Genomic DNA, 15,755 nt, shown 5'->3' on the forward strand with positions numbered 1-15,755 from the left:
CGTTTTATTCTTATAGCAAATACACATTTATGCTTTAACTGGCCAGCAGAATTTCTGCATAAAAAGCACGTAAGGAGATTTGCACTTTAAATGATGTAGAGAGTGCTTACAGAATACTCCTTTTTTTCACGATACTTTTTGTACTGATGATGTTGCTTCACTGAAAATGAAGGTAACCTCTGCAATCACGTGATCATTGATAATATACATGTTCAGTAGGTATTGAAGCATTTGGCCTTAAGAAGGGCAAAGCTGCACCCCTATTGTTTGTCATCTATGAGCCTCAGTTTCCTCATCTATAAAATGGGACACGATAGCCTGTATCTATGTACCTCATAGGTCCGTGGGGATTTAACGAGAACATGTTTATTAGAAATTTAGTATGTCCCTTTATTTGGAGAGGTAGGAAAGAAGATTCACTGGAAATCAGATAACCACTCAGCTTTATATGAATATGACAAGTCTGCAACACTGTCCAGTTTCTGACAGATTTTCTCCTGGTCAGCCTCACCCCACAGCTGTAACACTATCCCTGGAAACAGCAGGGAATTACAACCCCATTTTCCTCTTGGACTTTTGGGGAGTAAATCGTGGTAGGGAAATGGAGTGGGTAGGTACCTGACAGTTTACCCTGTGAGCGAGGTTCCTGTGCTTCCCTCCCTCCCTCCCTCCCTCCCTGCTTCCCTTTCTTTTTCTTTCCTGTCTAGTACTCAGGAACTGCTCTCGTTGTTCATTAGCATTACGCCAGCCTATAGCATACCATAAAGTCACAATTTACTGGGCACCTTGGGGGACCTAACACTATGCTGACGCTTTATGTTCATGGTCACTTGATCTCACAGCAAACCTAGTATTCCCACTTTACAGATGAGGAAATTGAGCTGCAGGGAAATGTAACAGGCCCGAGATCAAGCAGGTGGTAATGTCAGAGAAAGGAATCAAACCAAGTCTGTTGCGCCTTCCAGCTTGTGTTCTAACCATTACCTTATAAAAACTAATTATTTAACAGCATAGCATTTATAGCATATTGCTGGTACATAGTAGCTCAAATTTTGTGTCCTCTTTCCTTTGTTGTTAAGGGCAGGGTGGCAGTACTGTGTCCCCTCCCCCCACCTTCCAAGAAAGGGGAAGAGAGCAGCTAAGAATATCAGTGCTAACATTTCTAGTGCATTTGCATGTATGCATAACCAGTCTAGCAGTGAGTTCCCTGCAAGCACCTGGCAGTTGACCGCTTAAGATAGTGTGTAGCCTCCTGCTCATTTTGCTGTGAATAAGCAATTCCCCCCATCCCCTCCCCCTTTTTGGCCTCCGTGCTCCATCTCAGTGAAGTTGTGGTTGAGTTTGTAGGACTCCTTGGGACCTGGCACGGTTACGGTGATGTGGTTTCGTGGGTGATATTGCACTGGCCTTCAAATAGGGAACCACCGGACTGCACTTCCTGTCAGAAGGAGACTCAGCAAAACACGCCTTTGGGGTGGGCCCATCTGGCAGCTTGTCTCCCCTCTTAAAGCTGTAGTCTGAAGCCCAGACCATGTAGGATGGGCTTGCGATATTCGTGGTGCGTGGGCAGCCATAAGTGAGTATCAGACAGACGCATTGTTGAGCTCCGTTGTCTGTTCACTAGCGTTTCATCTAGCTTTTTGCTATACCTCCACCAGATGTGTCTTTGAACTTCTCCTTGAATGCCTCCTAGTACCTCTTAACAATGTAATCTAAAGAAACACTTGGCTTTTAACTTTTCTTCCAGCTCATTAATCCACATGCGTTCTTATACTAAGTTGCTTGGGCATAGACTGCTTGGAATGAATTTAAAAAATCATATTTTAGCCCTAATTCAGCCGGTAGCGGTTTGAAGCGTTGGTTGGTTTACCGAATCTTGGTTCTCCATCTATATCCAGGACATTGGCCTGTGACTTAGAAGATGAAAAATGATGCTTATGATGAAAGTGCACTGAAAAACTGGATGCTGCTTTACAGTGTGTTATTTTCATTAGCAACTGGGATTAGTGTCTTGTGTTTTACATTTGATTCAGGGACATCATGTCAGTAAATTACAGAAGCTCTTTGTGACCTGACTGTTTAAGTACTAGTTGATGTTTTTGATTTTCTAAAAAGAATAATGAACAGCAGTTGGGACTGGTGCTCTTCAATATTATTGAGTTAGTTTTCAGCTTTGCCTCGGCTTATGTAAAGTATACCTTGAGAGAAACAGAAACTTTGTCCTGTGGCTGTATAGCTGGTACCACGTTCCAAGTTCCCGTCTCTGTCATTACCTCTCTCCTGCCGCTTGCCTGCCTTCCCAGCGTCTGTAGACGTGAAGAATGTAGTACCTGCTTCCTGGCAATGGGAGGGCTCTCTGTTGTAACCCACTGCTGTTCAAAATGAGGCAGGCCCCGGATCAGGGCTGATCTGCCAACTCTGTCACTGCTGCCTGATGAGATAAGTATCAAGTTGAGAATGTGTGTTTAGAAACATTCATAGTAACTTGACGGAGTAATGTTTATATCTGTTGCATCTAGTAAAAGCTTGGGGCTTAAGTTTTTTTTGTATCTTGTAAATTTTGTTTTTCTAGTAATTCATTTTTAGAGTTTTTGCATCTGTGATGAATTGGAAATGTTTTTTAAAATCTGGTCTTAAATAGTTTGAGTTCTCTTGGGACCCGCTGAACCTACTTACAGGATGATGCTGTAATCAGGGAGAGCAAGTCAATGTTAGATATTTCTGCAGAAGTAGCAAATTAGAGAAACATGACAAAAGTCACACCTAGTTGTGAAAGAGACATTGTCTCTTTACTTTGACCTATTTTATTTGTCTAACTGCTTCTAAGTAAGATTAATCCATTTCAACAATTGAATTATAAATTGTGATTCAGGGCAAAGGGTTATGTATAAAAATACACAAGGTCGTGGAAGCTTGGATTCTTTAAGTATGGGTTCTTTTCTTAAATTGTAATGACAGTGACCTGCTATAAAGTCAAGTATACTTTATGCCTGAAGATAAGAAGTCTTCTGCCCAGAGGAATGAGCAAAAATTCTTTTTCCTGAACTGGAAAAGCTGGTTTACAGAGTGACGGCTTCATTGTGATAGCAGTTACTGGTTTCTAGGAGTAGAACATGGAATGTTCTGTAGAATTACGGAATCCTCACCACTGACAACTTACTAATCGACTGATTTGAATGGTCACTGTTACACCGCAGTTATCGATTGTATTTAGGCCTGACTTAGTCATTCTATCATACTGAGTTTCAAGTGCTTTTCAGAAATAAGACTGGAAGAAATGGATGTACATTCATTCCCCTTTTTGTGTGATTAGGTTATTTAAATTGCTAAACATACAGAGTTGCTATTTGATTTCGTTTTGTGTGTTTGCTCCATGAGAGTGCTAAAGAAACGTTTTAAAGACGTGTTAGCGCTCTTCTAGTGGTTGGATACTGGACTTTTCTTCTTGATCTATTTTCTGTCAAAAGTCTGAAATTACTTTATCCAGTTCTGTTATTCTTTCCAAGTTTCACATTCTTCTGAAAGCATTTACGTTTCTTTTCCCAACCTAGAGTTTGATTCCAGTCCGCAGTGATCATGTTCTCTCTTTCAAAATCATTCTCACCTGCCTGTGCTTTCACTTTCATTAAGTAACATCAAGCACTTTGTATGCAGAGGACGACAGTAGTTAAGAAGCCAGTAACCGCCGTGGAATAGGACCCTAAGTTCTGAGAGACAGCAGCATAGCTTTATAGGACTATAAATCCAAGTAGCACTTAAATAGAAATCCCTATCTAATCACGTCTGGTTTGTTTCTTAGCTGAGGATGTGTTTGATGTGCCTTGTGTTGGTCTGGGGATGAATTCAGCGTAACTGTGTCATGGTTTCTCTCTCTGTGCTCCCCTGAAAGTAGCTCTTGGTGACATCTGCACTGTGCTCTCTCTGTTCTCTGACGTAAGCCAGAAGCAAGGATAACAAGGAGGGAGAATTAGTATTTATTTTGTAACAGTTAATTTAGATATAATATTCATAATGCTACCACCACAAGACAGGCTTATTTCATTATTTTATTACCTCTCACATTGCATAGAAGTTTTGTGTTTTTTTTTTTAATAACATTTTTAACATTAAAATTCTATTCCGCATTTTGATATTTTCACTTCATCATACTCCTGTCTATTTCTGTGATCTTTATAATTATGTTCGAGGCCCTCAACGATGTGAGAAGAAAAAAAAAACACAGAAAACGGGGTGAATGGGATGGTTCTCTATGAATGTCAAGTGAGAATAACTTTCCAAAGAAGATTCCTGTCACCATTTAAAAATCGTACAGAACTCACGAGTGATGGGGATAAAGAAAGGCCACCGTCTTTTGGGATCTTGTCGTCCATGGAGACCTGAGCCAAAGAAGCGTCAGTAGTGGTGGGAGGGAGATGGAGCCACATTCAGGGAAGGGGACGGACAGACGGTGGGTGAGTTGGCTGTACAGCAGGTTTCTCAGCCTCAGCACTGCTGACAGTTTGGGCTTCATGCCTCTGTTGTAGGGGCCTGTCCTGTGCATTGGAAACCCCCCCACCCCACCCCCCCGAAGTGTGACAATGAAAAATGTCTCCAGAGGTTGTCAGATGTCCCCTGGGCGCCAGGTCTGCAGCGTTGAATATGGATTGCTTTCACCCCTGCAGGGATCCCTTCTGCTGCAGTGCTGCCCCGTCTACTGCTGAGGTTTGCTTGTAGGCGGGCGGGGAAGGAGCTAGTCCAGAAGCAGGTGGCAAACTGCAGGCATCCAGGGGACGGTGACTGAATCAGGAACCTAAGGCGGGCAGGAGGAAGCACAGCAGGCCCTCTGATGAGGAGGGGACGGGCAGAGGCCTTACTGGTAAATGAAGATTGAGCGCAGGGTGCACGGCCTCAGGCCTCTCGCTAAGAAAGGAGAAAGGTCGCCTGAGAAGGCAGCCGCCAGGGTTAACATTGGGCCTTTGAGGAGATTACAGTGAGTTTCCCTAACCTGCGTGGAGATGGATTAACACACACATGAGTAGCAACTGAGCAACAACGAGACCTGGCCGAATAGGGATTTAAAAAAAGTATTAAAAACATTAACTAAAAGCTTGAGGAAGAGGAAAACCTATAACCCAACTACCCTGACACTGTTTTTATTTGGGCCTTTTGCTGTCTAGACTTGCCTGCATGTTTTTGTCCTTTTTATTTTGCTAATTTCATTGAACATTGTAGATTTGAACTGTTATTTCAGTAATTTTTAATGACTACATAATAGTCTGTAGATCTGGTCTTTAACAAACAGCCCTCTAATTACTGACTTGGCTAGGTTGTTTCTCATTTTTAATACTATTATACTTAGAGTTGCAGTAAACATTCTTACACACAGAGCTTTGCCAGGTTTTATTAGTGGACCCAGTAAAGGTTTTATACAGGGCTGAACACAGAGCAGAAAGTGCATTGGCTTTACTGTCACCTCAGCGAGGCTTTTCCTGACCCATCATCACAGGTTGTTGTAAAATTGCAACCCTCCTCTCTGCTTTATTTTTCTCCTCAGCTCTTGCTGTTTTCCAAAGTAGTAGGTGTTCTCTAGAACCTGAATGCTCTTGTCTCCCTTGCTAAGTGTACCATGTATGCTCCGGCTGGACAAGGGTGCTGGCTTGTATCACCAGCGCCTAGAATTGTCCCTGGCACGGAAATCCTTGCCGAAGGTAGGCTTTACCCAGACCTGCAGGCAAGAGGGGTTTGGAAAAGGCCCAGTGGCAACAGATATTCACGGAAGTCAGTGGGAGAATAATGACACTGACTAGTCTTTGGTATCTAGACGAGTAGAAAGCACCAAAACTCCACAGGGACAGTGAATGGGGGCCTGAAGGGTTAGCGCTTAGAGGTAACCATGGCAACAAAAGCACATTCCTCTGGAAGGAGAGCCCTAGAGAAGTCGATGGTAAATAGGCTGTGGTTACAGAAGGGAAGTTCCCAAGGGCTAGATATTAGAAGGGCAAAAGTTTGAGAATTAACAGTGGTCAGGTTGGTAAAAACTCCGTTTTGCTGGGAACGGTCATTATCACTTTTTAATGGTTTCTGCCTTGACAGACAGCCCCATCTTAGCTTGTCGTATTTGGTTCGCACTGAATGGTGGTATGTAAATCAAGTTCTGCTTTCAAAGACCTTTTCTTATTGGAGTGTGGCTTTATGCGGTAATCTAAGTAAGCAGATACGCCAGTAATGTCTGTCCCACGGTTAAGCAGACTTAGTGACAGTGTCAGTCCAAGCTTCCAAGTTGGCTTCACAGAGACGTTCCTACCCCCACGTGTGGTATAGCTGATTGGTTTCCAATTGAGTCATTCAGTTGGACTTTGAAGTGACTGTCTTATAGGTACTTTTCTGTTTGAGGTCACTTTACTCAGAACAGAGCAGCTTGGTAAATACATAAGACATTGAGCGTAGCATATATGCCAAGTTCATCTTAAGCAGCTCCCGGGAGTCACTCTTCAGCATGAAAACTACAGTAGTTTTCTTTGGGAGCAGCCAGTGTGTGGTTCTCCAGGTGGTTATAGGTTGTCCACTGTAGCATGCTTTTAGCTTTCAAATTCAACGTATTCTCTGGTGAATGGTGACAGACAGGTATGAGTGAGTGTACAAAACACTGGGAGGAGAGTGGAAGAAGTGTTCCTTTCTCATATTTATCAGTGGGTAGCATGTCTCTTCTTAATTCTGTAGTGTCTTCCGTTTTCACACATGATCGCGAACATAACCTTCCTCCATCTTCCAGAATCGCTGGGATACTTTATCAATCCTGGTTCATCAGAGAGAACCACAGAAAGACATGTCAGGTGTTGAGGCTCACCCCGGAAATGGTTTTTTACACACCCATGCCTTTGTCAGCTTTATGTGTTTATGAGGCATGTTTGTAATGATGTAAGAAACATTCCAACCTGTAGAGAATTTTTATGAGTTTATTTGAGCCAAATTGACGACAATTGCCAGGAGCAAAAACACTCAAGTGGATTGAGAAAACGCTCTGGAGAATGGCAGTTTTGTAGCTTATTTTGTACATTAGTATCAAAGGAGGGTTACAGGGCATCATTGATGGTAGATTAAGGGCGTGGTAGAAAGCAAATCTGGGAAATCTTTAGGATTGGATAAATAAAACGGAGGGACACATACATTTTTTACACTGGTGAGTATAGGATAGTTAATAATTAACATTTACAGTACACGGAGATGGTATTCGGGGAACAAGATAACCAGGAGTGGTTCTGAGGTCTCTTCCTCTGGTGCGAGGTTGTACCAAGGGTTCTGGAAAAAGTGGTGACTGACATTCCAAGGGTATGCTCCCTTAGATGCAAAAAGACAATAGACAGGCTCACTTAAAGTAAAGATTGACCTTTGTCTAGGAAGCTACAGGTTCAGGATGTGACTCCCTGCCATGACTCGCTTTTAGGTAGGAGTTTTATGCTCACAGCATCCTGTGTGGCTACTTTCGGTCTCCCAGTTTGTAGGGCCCACCATGCTGGCCTACCCTGAGCTTGTCAGGTTTAGTATGTGGACCCTTTTATGTCCACAGTAATGACCTGAGTTGAGCAAAGTTCTGTTTTTTTAAATTAAAAAATTTTAACTTGACGTTCTTGGAACCAAGTGCTTCCCTCAAAATACAACCCGATCGTGCTGCTGCCAAGTATAACGTGAGAGGGCATCGTGGTAGTTTTCGCGATGTAGTTGACTTGGAGAGTTTTGGGGGTGCCTACTCCAGCTACTGTTAGTAAAATTGGGGTGCCCTTGCCTCGCCTGGGTCACAGGGAGCGGATCTTCCCGTCCCAGTGTAATTAGTGGTAGCATATGGTGTAACCTCTGTTAAGAGACGTGCTTAATAAGCCCTTGCTTCTGTGAACACCAGGCTAGCACCAGCCTCTTTACATTTCCTCATTATTTGGTGGTTAGCATAATATTAACTATTTTAAGAATGCAGACTTCTCTTTATCTCAGTCGAAAGGACATCCTTAGGGAGGAATCCTGCAATTTTCATTTAACCCATTTGTGACCTCTTGTGGGGAGGATGGAGCAGTTATATGCCTGAATCACTGGGGACTGTGCAAACCAAATTTCTGCTTCCGAACCTCCAAAGCCGTCAGGTTCGCAATCTTACATGAGCCTTGGCGGGTCCAAACTACGCCTGGGAGGCAGGACATACCTGTATATTAACCAGAGAATGCTTGCTTACAGGGAGAATGCGGGAGAGCCAGACTCCTGGAGCAGTTTGTCCTACGAAATACCTTATGGAGACTGTTCTGTCAGGCACCATCGGGAGCTGGACATCTATACATTAACCTCGGAGTCCCAGGCACGCGACAAATGCCCACTTGCTGGAGACACTTGCACTGGACATATTTGTAAACTTATGAACATCCAACAGCAGCTAATGGTAAGGAAGAAAATTTCCGTTTTTGGGCTTCTGTGTCCTCACCCCTTCCCCCAGTGAACCTTTCTATAATTAAAATGTAAAAATGCTTCCCTCAAAGATTGCGAGCTCTGTAAATAAAGTGTTTTTGCAGTACTTGATGTTACTGCGTACAGACACAGCACTAGCACTGGGGTTGGAGCCGTAGGAGACTGACTGTTGCACTGGTTTTTGCCAGGGCTTTGAAATCCTGGAAGATACACAGACCACTGCAGATACCGACATAAGCAACAACCAGAACTAAATTTTCCTGGCAAGAAAGGAAATTGTCTGTTTACCTTTAGAAATTTGTTGGTTTAACTTTATAAACCTAAATGAGCCAAGGAGCTTCTGAGATTGTTGCTAAGGAACAAGAACCACAGTCACTCAGAAAAAAAGCCTTTTCACAACTATTTCAATGAGTGATGATAGTGCTAGTATATTTAAATCGATAGTTGTGTGGTAAAAAGATCACTAAAAAAATAAAGACGTTATAATCCACTCAAGCCTTCAAGATAAAGTTGTTGCCAGACATAAAAACATTACAGACGCCACCTGGCATTTATTATGGATAATATAAACGTCATCCGGGTACATCTCTCATGGACATAACATCTGAAAGGCTAAGTTTAGATCGTTTTTCCACCCAGTTTATTTCAGAGCTGATTTGATTTGGAAAAATCTTGACAATAATTTCATTTAAGGCCGTCTAGGGTCAGCTCGATGCCAGAGGCTTCCTCGGGAGCAGGCATTATTTTTGAGACCAGGAGGCCAAGACACTTCACAGTAGGGCTGTATGAGGAGCCTGTCTCCGCCTTTCCCAGTCATGTTTGTTCCAGAGCAGGTATCATTTTATTACCCTCTGAATGGATTGCCAGGAAGTCAGATTTGCCCTTCGGAGCTCCTCTTCTTAGGTGAATGATAGTCCAGTTGAAAATACCAGTTTGCAGGTGCCAAAGCGACCCACAGGGTATGAGAATAGTTGACAGGAAACCATGAGAAATTTAAACAGAGAGGATGCATGTGTTAGGAGCTTCTAAAATTTTGCAGGCAGCACCGCCTGGTTTTCAGAATGTCTCTTCTATAATGTTCACCCGTCATTAAATGTAATGACCAGCTTTCATAATTTTTAGGCAACTGTTATACCCTCAACAGGAACGGAAGCAAACTAACTTTGCATACTGCGAGGAGCATAGCCCAGAAGCTTTTAGTGCAAATCCATGTTCCTTGCTTGTACTCTCTTATTGGAAGGACTTGCATAAGAAGAAAGTCTTCATTTTACGCTTACACGTGTAAACTTGCACAATACATCAGTAAGTAGGCAGGACTAGTCTGATGAGGGAATACTCTGTACTGACTGAGCAAATAAATGAATTGACAGGACAGTGGGCAGCGATAGGCATGGGATTATTCGAATAGATCAGATAGTGAGTGAAGAGCAAACCAGATGTTTTAAAAGTAGCTTTTATGTACCAAATAAATAGTAGTATTATAAGAGCTCCTGTAATTTTGATAAAAAAGCAAATTCCCCCTAAAGATCAACTGTATTTGTTTTTCTCTACCTGTGATTTTTGCATAATTACAACCTTAGATTAGCTAAAGATGTTATGTTTTTTCTACATTGTATTGTGAATATTTTTCTGATTTCAGTATGATATCTGTACTTAACATTTATAGTAACTGCACAGCATTTCCCATCAGGTTGATTATTTTAACCATTGCCATGTAGTTGGTTATGTCTTTACATTTTAAAAAATATTTTAAAGTTGCAAAACCCATTTTTGAGATGACCTAAAATACCCTCCAACCACATTACCGTCTGAGAATAATCAAGAATTAAGTATTTTAGTTGGATGTTCTTATTTACTTAATATTTGGTATTAGACAACAGGAACTGCTTTGATCAAACGGTAAAAGAATATCTATCGTGCCACTGTTCTTGAAATTATGAACTCATAGCTAAAATTGTTAAGCTAGGCTGAATGGGGCGTATTTGGGGGATTAAAGGACACCGTATAACTCCTCAGTGAGAATTTAGGGCACAGAGCCTCTGCCTGCCTTCTGATCAAAGAGCATTTACCCAGCTGGTTAGGATTTGTTTTCACTTGTATATATGAGGACCCTCTGAAGACTCTATAAAAGGTATCTTTTTCAGCTGCTCATTTGAAGATAGCCACTGTGATTTTTTAAAATAAGGTTTTTGAGGCTCAGTTTTAGGCTACTTTCCAAAATAAGTTCATAATATAGAAAATAGTCATCTTATGTATTCTTGACCATTTTTATCATCCCATTGGATTTGTAGCTATAAGAGAGGAAAGTGAACAAGAGAAAATGTATTTGTATTTATTTAGATCAGCTCATCGTGTGACCTTAGAAGGGCTGGAATGGCAGTGAGTTCTCTCCAACAGGATTTTTGCTTATAAGCGGCAGTGACATCTTTTCCCAGGAACAATTTTTAAAACGTCTCTTTCATTTCCACCTAGAAAACAAACCTCAAGCAGATGGACCATCCGATGGCTTTAATGATGACAGCGCAAGGTCCTGCAGGGCTGCCCGCTGCCCAGGCTGCGGATGGGCAGTGTCTTCCCTGCACGCCAGTGTCCCCGGACGGCCAGCAGCTTTCTCCAACTCGGGCAGGTACCGGGCACCCTCCGTGCTGCCCAGGAGGCACTGGGCAGGTTGGCAGTGCCCCTGATGTGTCCCGTGTGGGGAAGGAAGGCAACACAGACTGTGCGTCTAGGGAAAAAAATCAAGGCGTGGAGAAAAGAGGGGAAGAGGCGGAGCCAGCACTGACTGTGGACTCTGGAACAGTGTCTGATGCCAGCAGCCGCCTTCAGAGCATGTCTGAGTGTGGAGGACGGGGCACCGGAGGCCTTGCATCCTGCAGAATCGCAAATGAAGAAACTGGAGCAAACCCTGCTGCAGTGGCCGCAGACCAGGCAGCTCTGGGCAGGGCAGACGCTGTCCTGCCGGGAGTCGTGGTCCTGGAGCCCGGCACGGCCCCGTGTGTGTCTGGAGGTGATGTGGTAGTCCATTCAGCAGTAGGTGCCAGTGTCCCAGAGACTGCAGGGGAGACAGAATGCGGTCTCGTGAACCCCAATGCTGCCCCCCAGAAGGTTATGGCCGAAGCAGGGGAAAGTACAAAGGAAAGGTTTGAGAACTCACCTGTCGGCACCGCTGGAGCCTCTGCTGTGAAAGGCACAAGCAAGCCTGTGGATAAAGCCGGTGTTCCCACCTGTGTCGCTGCCACCGGGTCCCTGGGGGGCGACCAACCTGCTGAATCTTCACTTGCATTTAGTAATGGAGAAACCTCCATTGAAAAAACTGCAGAGACTGAAACTTCAGGAAGTTGTAAAGCGAGCACTGGTGCTCTCGTAGATCAGAACCCTCTGGTCGTTCCAGCTGCTGCGAAAGACAAGATTTCAGATGGGTCTGAACCTGACGCTTCCTTAGCAAACACACGTGAGGCAGTGTCACCCTCTGATGTGACCCTTTCCCGGCCACAAAGAGATGTGATGCCAAGTCAGACATCAGAGACGAATTCATCTCATGTTCCAGGCCCAGACAGCAAATCACCCGTCTGTCCTACAGCTGGAGACCAGGGCCTTTGTGCTGCCTCTGCATGGCGACAGGACACAGGGCCTTCTAGTGGTGCGGTGGCTGCAGGACATCGTGCTGACACAGCCACCCCGCCGGGAAGCACTGCTGCAGGACTGCCCAGCACACAACTTCCGCCCACAGCCGTCTGCTCTGAGGGCCCACAGGCTCGCTCAGCCACCCCTGCCCCTGGAGGAGACGCCCAGGAAGATGTGGGGTTTTGTCCTCTAGAAATTCCAGACAAAGAGGGCCAAGAAGGAGATTTGAAATTAGAAACATCTTTAACAACGATGCTCGTGGTGCTTCCACCTCCACATGCCACTGTCCCCAAAACTGACAAAGAAGCAGTACCCGACCAGGCAGTGACATCGGGCAGGACTTTCTCTCTGGCAAGCCGTCCAGGCAGTGAATCAGTAACCAGGGATGACGCACTTTCTCTTGTCCCCTCCCAGAGCAGAAAGGGAACAGCAACTCCTGAGCCACATACCACTAAAGATTGTAGAGATGGCCGGGATGCAACTGATCGAGAGAGGCAGCCGCTAGAAGCCGGGACAGCAGGCCGCACCACCTCCCCTGCCCTGGATCTCCAGCCCAGAATGGGCAACATTGGTCTCGTAGGATTTGGTGGGGAGCAGGGGGATCCCTGCCTCTCAGCAGCCCCTGAGGTTCAGAATACCGAGGGGCCCACTGACTCGTCCCTGCTGTATGTGGGGAAGGCCCCTTTGGCCCCAGATTCCAGTTTGACTGATGAAGGAAAAAATCTGGTGGTTCTAGAAAGCTCTGCAGCTCAGGGACAAGATGACAAGGTTAAAGCAGTGACTTGCTCCTCCATTAAGGATGCCGGTGTTTCTTCAGGGATGTTGCAGGAAGCGCAGAAAGCAGCCCCTCCTGGGCGTGAGGCCCCGGGCATCTGTGGAGAGCCCAGCTCAGCTGCCTGTGCCGGGGACAAAGCGCTGGAAGCCGGTGCCGCACAGGGCACACCCTCCGCCTGTCTGAACGCAGAAACCAAACATAACAAGGAAGTGGCCCCACCAGTGCCACTGCTGACTGAAGGTGGGGCTGCACAGAGCCTGGTGCCACCAGGAGCAGGTCTGGCTGCAGACTCGAGCCAGGAAGCCCTGGGTGCCGAGCCCAGCCGCTCACCTCTGCTGCCAGGTGGCTCTGAGGCTCTTACTTGCAATGGATCTTTGGCTCTGGATGTGGGAGTGAAAAACACTCAGTCCCAGGGCAAGAGCCCTGCTTGTGAGGTGGGTGGAAATGTGCTGGGGGAAGTGCTGGGGGACGTGCCAGGGGTCGATGCCATGCAAGGAGCTGCTGGGGCCAGAAGAAAGGATTTATCATGCAACGCTCAAGGCCTCCCGACTCCAGAAGTGCCGTTGAGCCAGGAGAAGAACGTGATCCGGAGTTTGCCAGGCGCTGTACCAGACACAGGTGTGACTGACCTCCAGCGCGCTGCACCCCCAGAGATGGTGCCTCTCGGTTGGGAGAAAGCGAGGCTGGAGGGAGCCGACCGGAGCTCTAGCACGGGCGACTGCCAACAGGCACGCGTGGATGAGGATGCACGTCCCGTCCCGCTACAGCCTGTTGCTAGAGAGCTCCCTGCAGACACGGGGTCCTCACCCAGGGATGACAGGGCCCTGAGCAGGGAAGGGGGTGGTCCCCCTCTGCCTGGCATCTTGTCTGCCAAAGCGGAGCATCAGCCCTCGAGAGCTGAGTCGATCGAGGAGGCTGCGAGTCGCATCGTGGATGCCGTCCTAGAGCGTGTCAAGGCCTCCGGAGCCCTGTTCACAGAGGGGCCGGTCAGTCCCCTGTTACCGTCCAGTCCTTCAGACTCAGGCCCAGGGACTGAACAGCGGGAGAGCGCGTCCGTGCCTGGGGAGACCCCGCACGTGGGCAGGATTGGGGAAGAAGCCCCTGGGAACCGTGTAGGACCTTCCGCTGGAAGGTTGGAGCCAGAGAAGATTGTCCAGCCAGCCCAAGGACCAGAGGCGGTGACAGGTAAGCAAAGCAGAATGCAGCATTAGCAACCGGAGGGGCAGTTCCCTGGGGGGTCTCTGTGGTGTGCTGTCAAATTCAGAAACAGAGGTGTCTGTTGTTTAGACGCTTGTGCGCCTCAGGTAGGTTGCCACGTTCATCATCAGGAGGAGGCGTCATCGCGGGTGTGGACAGATTTTGTGGACTCCTGGCTTGACTGCTTCAGCCTGTCCATGTTCTGTCTGTCACCCTGGAGCAGTTGTCAGTTGCCTAACGTGGAACTCAGTGCCTACTAGATCACCGGCGCGCGGAAGGAGTGAAGGAATTCAGCAGATGTTTCCATTCCCACGGCTTAGTCCTTTCTCTAGAGCCGTCAGACACGGTGCTGAGAACACGGCGTCTTCACAAGCCTGAAAGTCCTTTCTTTCCCTGTCAGCCTACTCTGTGTTCTGAGCAAATTTAGTCAGTGGTTTCATGAGGAACTCTATCCTTCTAAGCTGACGGTCCCACATCCCAAATGGTGGTATTAGGTCATTGGTGAGGGTTGGGGGAAGGGAACTCACTCCCTCCTTTTCCTGCCTGAGGAGCAGACCTCCTGTCCCATTGCCTGTTGCTTTTGGGCAGCAGTCTGGGAATTCAGGACCCTGCTCAGTGCAGGGGTAGGATGCAGGATTTCCGCCCAGCCCAGTCTGCTGAGCTGCTGCCACAGGGCAGACGTCGTGTCTGCTTATCTTGGTGAAGCAGCTGCAGTGAGCAGATTGCTCACACAGCAGCCTGTTGCATCTATGGGTAACCGGGCCCAGAGAGAGCAAAGAGAAAGAAACCACGGCGGCGCGGTGGGAGTCAGCTCTCTGAAGGAGACTTACTGGGGGTTGAGGCCGCAGCCAAAACTGGAGTATTGACTCCCGGACTGTTTCAAGGTCGGTGTGGTACACACTTGGCTACCGCCCTTTGCTACCGGGTATAGACCGAGGGCCTGTCTCCATGCTTGCCCCTAGGCTTCTGTAGGTAAGAAGTAGCCTGTTTGGTTTTTTATTGTTTGATTGTGGTTTTGCTGTTCTTTCTAATTTCTGAAAATCCTTTAAGTGTAGCACACAGTTCAGAGTGTGGGGGTGGGGGTATGTAGAGAAACGAACAAATAGAACAAGAAGTGGCTTAGGAAAAAGCAGTGTAAACACAATAGTCATTTTCCCCGATTAAGCATTTTTAACCATTTATAATCCTCTCCCCGCCCTCTAGTTGAGGGAGTTAAGAGACCTGAGGAAGAATTTTGTGGTGACTTCGGGTTTTTGCTCCTATGAATATTTTGGATTGTTAGTGATAGAAATTTATTGGCTGCTAGCTCAGAATTTAAATGAGAAATAAGGTCTCTAATTTTTAAAATAAGGCACAACAACAAGTCTATTTTGGGGGCCCTGGCAGGTTGACATTTCAGAAGAATGGGAGTGGCTGTAAACTGATGCCTGGCTCTGTGTTCTTCTCATTTGGGTGCTACGTCTTTGGCTGCCTGGGCTGGCATTATTTCTCTGGCTCCCTCAGAGTTTAACCCAAGCAAGTGCAAACTGCATGAGCGTGGTGTCTGTGGTACCCTGTGAGAAACGGTGGAAAGCAGGGAGCATTTCAGACTTTGACATGTACGTAAATAGAGTCAAGATGCTAAGAAACGATTTTTGAGACTTTCAGGTTTTAGGAAGGAAAACGGATGACGTTTCAACAGTATCTCTGGGTTTGGGGTTGGTGGATATGTGTGGGTGGGTTACTTGTTCTG

The 15,755-nt window shown here is 46.2% G+C and overlaps 1 protein-coding gene across 19 annotated transcripts in view; it reads left to right on the forward strand.

Moving 5' to 3' along the window:
* AKAP13 (A-kinase anchoring protein 13) overlaps positions 1-15,755 on the forward strand; it is a 253,965-nt gene that overhangs the window by 116,669 nt on the left and 121,541 nt on the right. For 18 of the 19 annotated variants that reach the window (XM_074317388.1, XM_074317391.1, XM_074317390.1 and 15 more), the window contains 2 exons: positions 8,203-8,401; positions 10,900-14,011. In XM_074317388.1, the coding sequence (XP_074173489.1) occupies positions 8,203-8,401; positions 10,900-14,011 (3,311 nt within the window). Of the gene's footprint in view, positions 1-1,477; positions 1,577-8,202; positions 8,402-10,899; positions 14,012-15,755 lie in introns of those variants that run through there. The other variant, XM_074317400.1, reaches the window with a different exon arrangement.

This window comes from Rhinolophus sinicus, linkage group LG13 (assembly GCF_036562045.2).
Source record: "Rhinolophus sinicus isolate RSC01 linkage group LG13, ASM3656204v1, whole genome shotgun sequence".
NCBI classification, from domain to species: domain Eukaryota; kingdom Metazoa; phylum Chordata; class Mammalia; order Chiroptera; family Rhinolophidae; genus Rhinolophus; species Rhinolophus sinicus.